The following is a 12,707-nucleotide window of genomic DNA, read 5'->3' as shown; positions in this document are numbered from 1 at the left end:
TCTTTTAGCTCCTCAACAAAATATTATAGCCAGGTGTGGTGGTGCACACTAATCCCAGCACTTCAGAGGAAGAGGTAGGAGGATCATTGAGTTCCAGGCCAGCCTGGGATTGCAGAGTGAGCTCCAGGTCAGCTTGGGCTAGAGTGAGAGCCTACCTTGGAAAACAAAACAAATCTACCTTTACATATAAAGGAAGACAGTGATTAAGCAGTAGGAGATTCACCACCCCCCACCCCAGGTAGGGTCTTGCACTAGCCCAGGCTGACCTGGAATTAGTCTCAGGCTGGCCTTGAACTCACAGGGACCCTCCCAAGTGCAGGGATTAAAGGTGTAAACCACCAACACCCAGCTTTTTTTTTTTTTTGGCACTAGGAGATTCTTCAAATACTGCCTCTTGGGGGCTGGAGAGATTGCTTAGTGGTTATGGCATGGACCTGCAAAGCCAAATGACCCAGGTTTGACTCCCCAGGACCCACGTAAGCCAGATGCACAAGGGGGGACATGCATCTGGAGTTCCTTTGCAGTAGCTGGAGGCTCTGGCACACCCATTCTCTCTCTCTCTCTCAAATAAATACATAAAGGTCCTTGTGCGTGCAGGGTGCTGAGTGGAGGCTGGGAGAAGTTCATGGGATAGCCCTTCTTTCCAGGCCATGGCTCCCAAATTCCTGCACACGGTCATCCTCAGGCCACCTGGCTCAGGCAAGGGCACCTTGTGCCAGAGGATCACCCAGAACTTTAGCCTCTAGCACCTCTCCAGCGGCCACTTCTTACGGGAGAACCTCAAGGACAACACGGAGGTTGGTGACATGGCAAAGCAGTTCCTAGAGAAAGGGCTTTTGCTTCCAGATCATGGGAGCAGTCAACACTGGCTACCAGATGGCTTTCCAAGGACATTAGTACAGGCTGAAGCCCTGAGAAGAATTTGTGATCTGGATCTAGTGATCAGTTTGAACATTCCACTTGAAACACTGAAAGATTGCCTCAGCCGACATTGGATTCACCCTTCTAGTGGGAGGGTCTATAATCTGGACAGCAACCCAGCTCAGGTGCAGGGAATTGATGACATCACTGGAGAGCCACTAGTCCAGCAGGAGGATGACAAACCCAAAGCTGTTGCTGTCAGGCTAAGATGGTGCAAAGATGCGGCCAAGCCAGTCATGGACCTGTACAAGAGCCGAGGAGTACCCCACCAGTTTTCTGGGACCGAACTAACAAAATATGGCCTTATGCTCACACACTTCTCAAACAAGATTACACCTATTCAGTCCAAAGAAGCATACTGAACGGCTCTTGGGGGAACTAGGTCATGGTCATTCATTCAGCCGTGTGTGTAGTGTTGGGGCAACGTGCAAATCAGAAGCCAGCTGAGATTGCAGTAGTTTTCCCAGTTTAAATTATAAGGTGATCATGAACTCGAGGAGACAAGAGTTCGTGAAGAAGCTCTCTTCTGCCCTGGAGAAGGGGACTCTGCACATGTATTATGCCCTCCAGACAAAAGTAGTACAGGCTGGATTTCTAATGGTGTCTAACCTAACCCTCTAGCTGGGGGTTGACAGTAACATTGCCCTTTTGCATGCCATGGTGGGGATCTGTGGTTCTCCCTACTGTCCAGAGGCTGTTGAACCACAGCACTGATAGGGTAAGCCTGAGAATGTCAATTGTACTTAGTGGTTACTTCTCTTCAGTGATTTTTATCCACATTTCTTTTTTTCTGGTACGAATCATGCCTTCCTCTTAGACATCCTGGTTTCTGTGGATTGTGTTTTGTCATATCTGTTTGCTTTTTTCCTGTTCAGCAACAGTGATAGCTACTGCATTTATCCCTCTGACCTCTTCCTATGAATTGAGAGCTGGAGGACTGGATTGACTGCCTTCACACACAGGACCTAAGCTGGACTAAGGGGCCTTCTTTAAACAGGTGCTCCAACTCTGGGGCCCACTCTGTGTGTTTTATTATGAAAAAAAAATGAGATCCCCCAAAAGTCTTTGGGAATTAGAAATGTTCATGTGTGGCAACAATAGATGGTCATATCTTATATATAGAAGTAGTAATAAGATACATGGAATTGCTAAATGATGAATTTTGAGCATGCTGCTAGATATTAATGGTGACGAGTGTTTTTCTCCCATGAGAGACCCAAGCAGATGATAGTGAAGGGAGCAGAGCCTGGAGTGGAAAGACCGCTATGCTAGGCGTGCCTACAGAGTGCCTCAGCTTTACCACGACTGAAAGACAGAATCTTTTTTTTTGTTTTTCCTTGTGTTTCCAAAGATACAGTCTATGGGTGGCCATGACGTCCAGAAATAAAGATCCTAGTATTTCATTTTAAAAATACATAAAAATACTGCCTCTTGGGTAGAGCCATTAAGAAAGTAGAGAGTGTCAAGTATCAGAGCAAAGGGCCGCTGGTAGATGTGGGGACTGCAGGAACAAAGAGAGGAGATGTGGGGACCAATGGAGTGGTAGGACTAGCTTGGTGGCAGGTGGGAGGGGTAGGTGAAGAAGTGGATCAAGGGCTGGAGAGATGGCTTAGTGGTTAAGCGCTTGCCTGTGAAACCTAAGGACCCCAGTTCAAGGCTTGATTCTCCAGGACCCATGTTAGCCAGATGCACAAAGGGGCTCATGCGTCTGGAGCTCATTTGCAGTGGCCAGAGGCCCTGGCACGCCCATTCTCTCTGTCTCTCTATCTGCCTCTCTCTCTCTCTCTGTGTGTCCATCACTTTCAAATAAATAAATATAAATAAACAAAAATTTAAAAAAGAAGAAGTGGGTCAAGAGGCAGTGGAGGAGGGCTGGGGCACTAAGTGTACAGGTTGGAAGGAAAATCTGTCTAGTGGGCGAGTGGAGACCAGAGATTCAAGAGTTTTTGGGCATTGCTTGTCTCATAGGCTTCTTCTGTTTAGGAATTGTTCTGGAAACTCTTTGGAATTATTCTGACCTTATCAGGCCCTGGTAGAATTTGTCAACAAGTGTGCATTGAAGAATTTCCTATGATCTAACCTCAACCTTTATTACACCTCTACACATTTTCCTTTTTTTCCTTCGAGGTAGGGTCTCACTGTAGCTCAGGCTGACCTGGAATTCACTGTGTAGTCTCAGGGTGGTCTTGAACACACAGTGATCCTCCTACTTCTGCCTCCCGAGTGCTGGGATTAAAGGCGTGCACCACCACACCTGCCTCTCTGCACATTTTCTATCTTCTCACTCAACTTAAATTTTCTTCTAATTTAACATAGTTCCTTACTATCTAAAATTAGGTATTGTTTATTTTTTAATCTTAAATATTTTATTTATTTATTTGAGGGAGAGAGAGAGAGAAAGAACGGGTGTGCCAGGGTCTCTAGTCACTGCAAAAGAACTCCAGAAGCATGTGACACCTTTTGCATCTGGCTTATGTGGGTATTGGGGAATTGAACCTGGGTCCTTAGGCTTCATGGGCAAGTGCCTTAACCCCTAAGCTATCTCTCTAGCCTACTATTTATTATTATTGTCTGTCTCCCTTGCTAACAAGAAGAGACTTGATCTGTCTTCTTTAGGATCATGTATGGCACATTGTAGATCCTTGATAATAAATGTCAGCCAAGTGAACACATGCATGAGGGGAGAAATGCCTTGTGAATTCTGATTTATTCTCTCTTTATAAAAGCAGGTATGAATGTTAGGGATTATGGTGTTTTGATTCAGGTGTCCCTCATAAACTTAGGTGTTCTGAATTCTGGGTTCCCAGCTGATGGAGATTTGGGAATTAACACCTCCTGGAGGCAGTGTGTTGTTGGGGGTGGGCTTATGGGTGTTATAGCCAGTGTCCCTTGCCAGTCGTGGGCACATTCTCCTGTTCTTATTGCCCACCTGATGTTGGCTGGGGTGATGTCCACCCTTTGCTCATAGCCATCATTTTCCCCTGCCATCATGGAGCTTCCCCTCGAGCCTGTAAGCCAAAATAAACCTCTTTTTCCCAGAAGCTGCTCTTGGTCGGGTGATTTCTGCCAGCAATGCGAACCTGACTGCAACAGGGATATAGCACAGTTGATAGAGAACTTGATGCCCTGCGCTGATTCCCCAACATGGCATAAGCACTTAGCAGGTGGGGGGTCATCCCTGGCTACATAGGAAATTTGAGGCCAGTCTGGGGTATGGAAGACTCTGTCTGAAAAAAAAAGCAAGTAAGGTTATTAAGGGCATTTGTATGTTAATTCCTTCTTGTATTATCAGATTTCTTTCAATCATGTATTTATCAACTATTTCAACAAATGTTTGCTGTGTCTTTTGGGTGACAGCCTGTTTTGTTGCTGGGCAGATAGCAGTGAACAGGACAGAGACCAGCACTGCCTTCTGCTGAGCTCACGTTGGAGGAGAAGGCCATCGCGATTGTGGAAAGTGTTACTATGGAGACTGTAGTTAGACACAACGTGCTGTATGTAGTACTACACAGAGGCTTAACTGCCGTGGGGAGGGGGAGGTGCTGTCCTGGGGAGATCCCAAGTGCCGCAGAGGACCTTACTCCTACTTCTGGAAAGTGGCTGCTTCTCAAGAAGTGATGCTGGGACTGAAGGTGCAGGATGAGAAGTTGCTCAGACAAGGAGAGTCTAGCAGAGACACTTCTCCAGGCAGCAGGGACAGAATTTCTGAGGCTGGAAGAAACAAAGGAGACCCCATGATTGGAGTGCAGGAGCAATGGGGGAGGCACGAGAAAGATATGAGAGAGGTTCTGGATGGACCACAGGCCTCCTAGGCCAGGCAAGGATTTGAGTGTTACTATGAGCATAATTGAAAGCCAGGGCAAGGATTTTGTCCAGCAGGTGTGAGGAAGCCAAGGCAAGCCCTTAGCATAGCTTCACAGGGGATTTCTTCTCTCTTTTTATTCATTTGGGAGAGAAAGAGTGAGTGAGTATGGGCGCACCAAGGCCGCTTCCTGCTGCTAACTAACTCCAGACACTTACACCACCTTGTGCATCTGGCTCTATGTGGGCACTGGGGAATCGAATCCTGGCTGGCAAGTTTTAACTGCTGAACCATCTTCTCAGACATTTCACAAGGGATTTTCAACGTAATTCTCCTAAATTATTTTGAGTCACAGTCACGATGGCTCAAAGGACCCTTTGCCAGCTCTTTATTGCTCTCCACCGTGGGCATTTTGACCTTTCCAGCAGACTGATATCCCAGGGGCAGGGGGACATCAGCTGATTGGTCTGGACTAGAAGCTGTCTCAGGAAGAGGCTAGCAATAACGCTGAGTTCTAGGGACTGAATTTGACCAACCACAAATGTTAGGATTAAATCCTAGGAAAGAAGACCTTCCTCCCAGGAGGGGACCAGTCACCCTACCTGCCTAACAAAGCTACCTGACTCCCAATCATAAGTGCTGTCTGTGCTGGCAGGGTCTTGCTGGGCATTTACACAATTTGCCTTGTTATTTCACAGAAGTGATGGCCCTGCTCCAGGCTAACAATGCCAAAAGGAACAAGTCAAATAGTACACTAACCTGCCCAGAGCAATATTCTTTAGTTGACTTTCCAGATTTTAGGTTATAGATTAACAATGGTAACTGATAGCTTGAGTGTCTCAAACCTTTCTTAGTATTTTGACGGCTAATGGGAAGAATACAGGGTAGTCTTTAACAAGGTATGAAAATAGTGGGGTTCTAGTATGTTGATAAGTAAGATGTAAATTGTAACCTTGTAGCAGACAGCTCAGGTTTGCTGAGATAAACTTCCAAACCAGACACAGTTATGAAGGAAGGGGTATTTATTGAAGCTTACATATCCAGGGAAAGTTCCATAATGGCAGAAGAAGCTGGCCTGCTTTAATAGGACCAACTCCCCCCACCCCCCACACACACAGAGAAGAGAAAAGCACAAGTCTAAAAGCCACACAGCACAGCACACTTCAGGAACTCCAGCTAGACACACCTTGCATGTCTTTAGATTGAAATCTCAAACCCACCACCACACCTTAAGATCTGCCCAGTGACATCACCTCCAGCCAGGTGGCTACAGATGCAAACTATACTAATATATTGGGGGCCATCTATTTCAAGCTACCACAAACTCCAAGATATTTATACATGAGATTGTTTGAGATTTATATATTAAAATGGGACATCCAAAAGGACCTTACATTTTATTTATTTTTTTATTATTATTATTGGTTTATCTAAGTAGGGTCTTGCTCTAGCTCAGGCTGACCTGGAATTACATAGTCTCAGGGGGACTCAAACTCACAGCGATCCTCCTATCTCTGCCTCCTAAGTGCTGGGATTAAAGCCATGCACCACTATGCCTGGCTTGTTTCTTTCTTTTTTTTTTAAAAAAATTTTTTTTTATTTATTTATTTGAGAGCGACAGATACAGAGAGAAAGACAGATAGAGGGAGAGAGAGAGAATGGGCGCGCCAGGGCTTCCAGCCTCTGCAAATGAACTCCAGATGCGTGCGCCCCCTTGTGCATCTGGCTAATGTGGGACCTGGGGAACCGAGCCTCGAACCGGGGTCCTTAGGCTTCACAGGCAAGCGCTTAACCGCTAAGCCATCTCTCCAGCCCTGTTTCTTTCTTTTTTTTATCTTATATTGTATTTCTTCTTCTGATTCCTTCCTTCTTTCTTTCTTTTTTTTACAATGTAGTCTCAGGGTAGCCTTGAACTCAACGGCAATCCTCCTACCTCTGCCTCCAGAGTGATGGGATTCAAGGCATGTGCCACCACATTTGGCTTCTGATTACTTTTGTGAGGCACAGTTTCCTAAATGAAATCTTTCTGTTAATATATCCTTCATAGCTTTGCACACCTGGGTGTGCACACCTTTAATCCCAGAATTTGAGAGGCAGAGGTAGGAGGATAGCTGTGAGTTCAAGGCCACCCCCAGACTACAGAGTGAATTCCAGGTGGGCTAGAGTGAGAGCCTACCTTGAAAAACTAAAAAATAAAATATATATCCTTCACAGCTCATTTCCCCTCAACTCTGATCCAATTTCAAGTACAAATCCTAACATAATAAAGTACTACTCTTAGAGATTTGAATGGGAATGCCAACTATCTGAGGCCTTTTGTGATTTATGTTCCAAGCAATCTCACTGCCATCTATGCTAAGAGCCTTGAGAAACCACTTCAGAGGGGAGAAAGTGGAAATGCGGCTTTTCATATTCCATGATGTCAAGCAGAGTGCTGATTGCTTACTTTGGAGGAAGCCTGGGCGATGAACATGATGTTACTTTCCTCTCGCTGGGATTCTTTTCAAAAATAAATGCCAACCCTCTAGGTCAAGTTCAGAAGGAAGAAATTAAGCAATGGCCGCAGTGGGTGACTCTCAGCAGGGAGAGTCAGTCCTTTTTCTTCGTTTAATTTTAAAATGTTCAGCTCAGCCAGAGGCCCCCTTTCCCACAGCAGTTGATTCCCTAATTCAAAAGTTAAGTAAGTGATCCAGACAAACCTTAAGTTTGAGTTTTGACTTAGATATAAATTCCTATTTTTTCCTCAGACTTTCTCTGTGTGTGTACCTGTTTGCATATCTGGGGAAAAAATGTGTGTGAAGGGGCTGGAGAGATGGCTTAGCGGTAAAGCGCTTGCCTGTGAAGCCTAAGGACCCCGGTTCGAGGCTCAGTTCCCCAGGTCCCACGTTAGCCAGATGCACAAGGGGGCGCACGCGTCTGGAGTTCGTTTGCAGAGGCTGGAAGCCCTGGCGCGCCCATTCTCTCTCTCCCTCTATCTGTCTTTCTCTCTGTGTCTGTCGCTCTCAAATAAATAAATAAATAATTTTAAAAAAAATGTGTGTGAAGGCCAGAGTTTGATGTTGGGTACTTCCTTGATGGCTTTCCACCTTATTTATTGAGATGGGGGCACTCAGTTGAACTCGAAGCTCCCTGATTGGTGAGTCTAGCCAGCCAGTTTACCCTGGGCATCCTCTAGCTCTTCCTTCTGAGTGTTAGGATCACAGAAAGGTTGCCGCTCTTCCATGTACATGGATTCTGGGTGTTAGGAAATGCAGGAACTGAAAAGACAGAGAGAGAGAGAGAGAGAGAGAGGGAGAGAGAGAGAGAGGGAGGGAGGGAGGGAGGGAACTGGCATATCAGGGCTCTAGCCACTGCAAAGGAATTCCAGACACACACACCACCTTGTTCATCTGGTTCTGTCTCTCTCTCTTCTGCCCCTCCCCAATAAATTAATAATTTTTTTTTAAAGGCTAGGGGAGGTGGTGGTGCAGGGAGATAGTTAATGAATAAGGTGCTTGCCTGGCAAGGATGAGGATCTGAGTGATTTGTAAAACTGCTTGGCATAGTGGTAGGTGCCTGTAATGCCAGGGCTGGGGAAACAGACACAGAGGATTCCTGGGACTTGCTGCCCAGCTTGTCTACCCTAATTGGCAAGTTTCAGACAATGAGAGACCCTGTGGATAGTGTTCCTGAGGAGTGATACCTGAGGCTGCCAGGTATGGCCTTCACACTCATGCATGCTCATGCTCGTGAGCCTATGCACACACGAATGTGCAAACACACATGCAAAATATTGCACACCATCTTTCTCATAATGCACTTCCTGTGATGTCTTGGTTTCTGAAGCATGAGGCTAGTTGTACACAGCCTTCTGGACTATCTCCTGGTCCCCACCCAGTTAAATTACTGGTCATCTTGTCTGCTCATATTTTGAAACTTGAAAGAATTGTTTTAGCAGCTTGTTGCAGTCAGGTTTACATTGCTGGCAGAAAACCCCCAATAAAGAGCAGCTTGTGGGGGAAAAAAAAAACAGTTTATTTTGGCTTACAGACTCAAGGGGGAAGCTCCTTGATGGCAGGGGAAAACAATAGCATGAGCAGAGGGTGGACATCACCTCCACCACATCAACATCAGATGGGCAATAGCAGCAGGAGAGTGCACCAAACACTGGCAAGAGGAAGCTGGCTATAATGCCCATAAGCCCACCCTCAACAATACACTGTCTCCAGGAGGCTTTAATTCCAACTTGAGATCTGTTGGGGACCTAGCATTTAGAACACCTAAGTTTATGGGGGGACAACTGAATCAAACCACCATTCAGCTCATGATATTGGGTCTTTCTAAAAGCATGTAGTCTGGTTTCATAGAAAATAACTCCCTTTCATTTCAAGTCTTAGTTAGCATTGTACTTAACGAAATTGGACTAACAGGCCCAATGGACTCAGGATTAGTTGTTGTGAATGGAAGTATGTCTGCAGAGGAAAGATACTCACTACAAGCCTTTAGTTTCCCCTGGACCATGGAATGAATGCTTACAGAACAAGGGCAGGCCCTTGGTTAATTAGGCAAGCCAGTTTATTATATTAATAAAACATCCTTTTTAATTATTATATAGGTTTAGTCTTTTCTTTAAGTCAAATATTTTTATATATTTATTTGAGGGAGAGGGAGAGAGAGAGAGAGAGAGAATGGGCACACCAGAGCCTCTAGCCACTGTAAATGAACTCCAGATGCATGGTCCACTTTGTGCATCTGGCTTACGTGGGTACTGAGGAATTGAACCTGAGTTTCTAGGCTTTGCAAGAAAGCACCTTAATTACTAAGCCATCTCTTCAGGGTGTGTGCCTTTCTTGTTTCTTGATGATTCGAATCACATTAAATGTTTTTGGCAGTATAACAGGCAATGTTCCAACACACTCTTTGTAAATGCTTATTTTCTATTAAATGTATGAAGTTAGTAATTTAAAAAATTCTGGGGCTCGAGAGATGGCTTAGTGGTTAAGGCACTTGCCTGCAAAGCCAAAGGACCAAGGTTTGACTCTCCAGGACCCACATAAGCCGATGCACAGGGGGGCGCACGAATCTGGAGTTTGTTTGCAATGGCTGGAGGCCCTGGAGTGTCCATTCTCTCTCAATCTCTCTCTCTCCCTGCCTATTTCTGTATCTCTCTCTCAAATGAATAAGTAAAAATATTAAAAAATTTCTGTGTTCTTCATATAACCAGCAGCTCACCTATTGGTGAGTGATTCCTGTCATCATTCCATGCTGGAAGCAGTGGGCTATTTGTATAGAGCACTTGATTTAAGGGTGACCCACCTGGGATCTTCTCACTCATCAATCCATGGGATCCTGCAGTGAGTTTCTGTTTCATGTCTCAAAAAGAAATATGCTTTTCACTGTTCATGCTATGTGTACCTACAGCCTCTTGACACCCTTTGATCTTTTGCAGACTTCTAAGGGAGATCAAGAGATTCAATGGCAGTAAATGTTGGCCACAAGGCACAAGCCAGCAGTATCCAGAGAGTTTTAAGAATTGCTTTGTATTATGGGAACACTTGCCCAAGTTAAACTACCACAGTGCCCACGGGTCTAACTCAGTGAGCTCTGCTGTGTGCATGCATGCAGGTAAGTTCCAGAGGGCTGAAAGCATGGCACTGGCCCCTCTTCCTCCTCCTCCAATTCCAGATAAATCCAAATGGGCTTTTGGCAAAGGGAAAAGGGGCTTGACGTCAGCGATGAACACTTCTGCTGAGGAAAAGACCCAACAGAAGACCCGAAATGTACAGATATGGAATGGTCCAAGAAAGCAAGGACCAGTGAAACCCAAGGACTTGGGCTGGGGAGATGGCTCAGGTGTTAAAGGCGGCCCTTGCTTGAAAAACAAAGACTGCTCCTTCAGGATCTTATCTTTGGACAAAGTGAACTGCTTGGTCAGGCTTTCAAGGCAGAAGATCCTGTCCACTAAAAGTGAGAGCGGAGAAGGCCACATCACCACGATCTACCATCACTCTCTGCCAGCGCCTGGCAACATGAACAAGCCCTGGGAATCTATATCTGAGCTCATATCAGAAAAGTGGCTTTTTCACAGCCCGCAGTGTGGCTTGACTCCTCACAAGTCTATTCTGCAGAGACGACCTCAGACAGAAACAAAGTTTTTGAAGATCCCAACCAACATGAATAAGGAATAAAAATTCCCATGGGTTCTTTGGATTCTAACTTTCCTCATTTGTCTTTATTTAGGTATCTTTTGTAATTTATTTTTGTTTTTGGTCTTTTTAAGGTAGGGACACAGGTAGCCCAGGCTGACTTGGATCTCACTCAGTAGTCTCAGGTTGGCCTTGAACTCATGGTGATCCTCCTATCTCTGCCTCCACAGTGCTGGGATTAAAGATGTGAACTACTGAACTGGGCTGGGAATTTTTTTTTTTTTTTTTTTTTTTGAGGCAGAGTCCCACATTAGTACCAGGCTGGCCTTGAACTCATAATGAGTGATCCTCTTACCTTAGCTTCAAAGTGCTGGGATTAATTGGCATGTGCCACCATACCCAAAGCTCTATTTAGAAATCTTTAATTGAATATTTTCTTCTAAAACCTTAGGAGTGATAATAATCATTTGGAAATTCATTTTTTTCTAAAAATATTTCATTTTATTTATTTATTTTGGGAGGGGGAGAATTGGCACACCATGGCCTATAGCCACTATATGCAAACTCCAGATGCATGTGCCACTTTGTGCATATGGCTTTATGTGGGTACTGGGGAAATCAAACCCAGATCCTTAGGCTTTGCAGGCAAGTGACTTAGCTGCTGAGCCATCTCTCCAGCCCCTATTTAAAAAATATCTTCATTCATATATAAATATATGTATGTATGTATGTGTGTGTATATGTATATATACATATATACATATATATATATACACACACACACACATACATACACACACACACACACACACACACACACACACACTGATTTTAGCTAAACAAAATAAGCCGGATATGGTAGCACACACCTTTGATCCTAGCACTCAGGAGGCAGAGGTAGGAGGACTGCTGTGAGTTTGAGGCCAACCTGAGACTTCATAGTCAATTCCAGGTCAGCCTAGGATAGAACAAGACCCTGCTTGGAAAAAAAAAAGTGTTAAAATAAGTTATTTCTATGCTAAATAGAACAATGTTGTTTTCACAGGGTCCCATAGTCTAAGAAAATGTATAGAAGCAATTTTAATAAAATTCTAATTGTGTTATTCTTATATTTCTATAGTTTATATATTTTGAATTTACAAATTTTTCATCTTAACAAAAATTGATCATTGCTACCAAATCTTTTTATTAAACAGACAAGAAAAGATATGAACTGAAATGTACTAAAATCATAAAGTAACTTTAAATTACCAGAGCTTATGGATTTTATATCTCTTTTATATCATTTTATTATCCTCCATTAAATTTTCTTTTATTTACTTGCAGAGAGAGAGAGACAGAGATTGAGAGTATGGGCATGTCAGGGCCTCCAGCTGCTGTAAATGAACTCCAGATGTATGTGCCACTTTGTGCACCTGGCATTATGTGGGTACTGGGGAATTGAACCTGAGTCATTAGGCTTTGCAGGCAAGAACCTTAACCACTTAACCATCTCTCCAGCTCCCATCCTTCATTTAAAACTTTATTTTATTTATTTATTTCATTAGAGAAAGAAAGAGGCATATAGAGGAGTGAGAATAGGTGCACCAGAGGCTCCAGCCACTGCAAATGAACTCCAGACACACATACCACCTTGTGCATCTGGCTTTATGTGGGTACTGGGGAATTGAGCTTGGTTTCTTTGGCTTTGCAGGTAAGCACCTTAACTGCTGAGCCATCTCTCCAGCCCCTCTATTTTTTTTTTTTTTCAAGGTAGGGTCTCACTGTAGTCCAGGCTGACCTGGAATTCACTATGTAGTGTCTGGGTGGTCTCAAACTCTTGGGATCCTCCTACCTATGCCTCCCCAGTGCTGGTATTA

At 44.3% G+C, this 12,707-nt stretch overlaps 1 protein-coding gene and 1 pseudogene across 1 annotated transcript in view; both read left to right on the top strand.

Moving 5' to 3' along the window:
- LOC101593562 (tetratricopeptide repeat protein 41-like) overlaps window positions 1-10,890 on the top strand; it is an 80,006-nt gene extending 69,116 nt beyond the window's left edge. Inside the window, exons 15-16 of the mRNA XM_045152258.1 lie at window positions 9,927-10,056; window positions 10,152-10,890. Coding sequence (XP_045008193.1) covers window positions 9,927-10,056; window positions 10,152-10,890 — 869 coding nt within the window. The remainder of the gene's footprint in view (window positions 1-9,926; window positions 10,057-10,151) is intronic.
- Window positions 651-1,283, top strand: LOC101600475 (annotated as a pseudogene).
- Window positions 10,891-12,707: the final 1,817 nt, after the last annotated feature.

This window comes from Jaculus jaculus, chromosome 6 (genome assembly GCF_020740685.1).
Source record: "Jaculus jaculus isolate mJacJac1 chromosome 6, mJacJac1.mat.Y.cur, whole genome shotgun sequence".
NCBI classification, from domain to species: domain Eukaryota; kingdom Metazoa; phylum Chordata; class Mammalia; order Rodentia; family Dipodidae; genus Jaculus; species Jaculus jaculus.
Note: the sequence above shows the minus strand (reverse complement) of the source record. Positions and strands in the feature narration are given on the sequence as shown.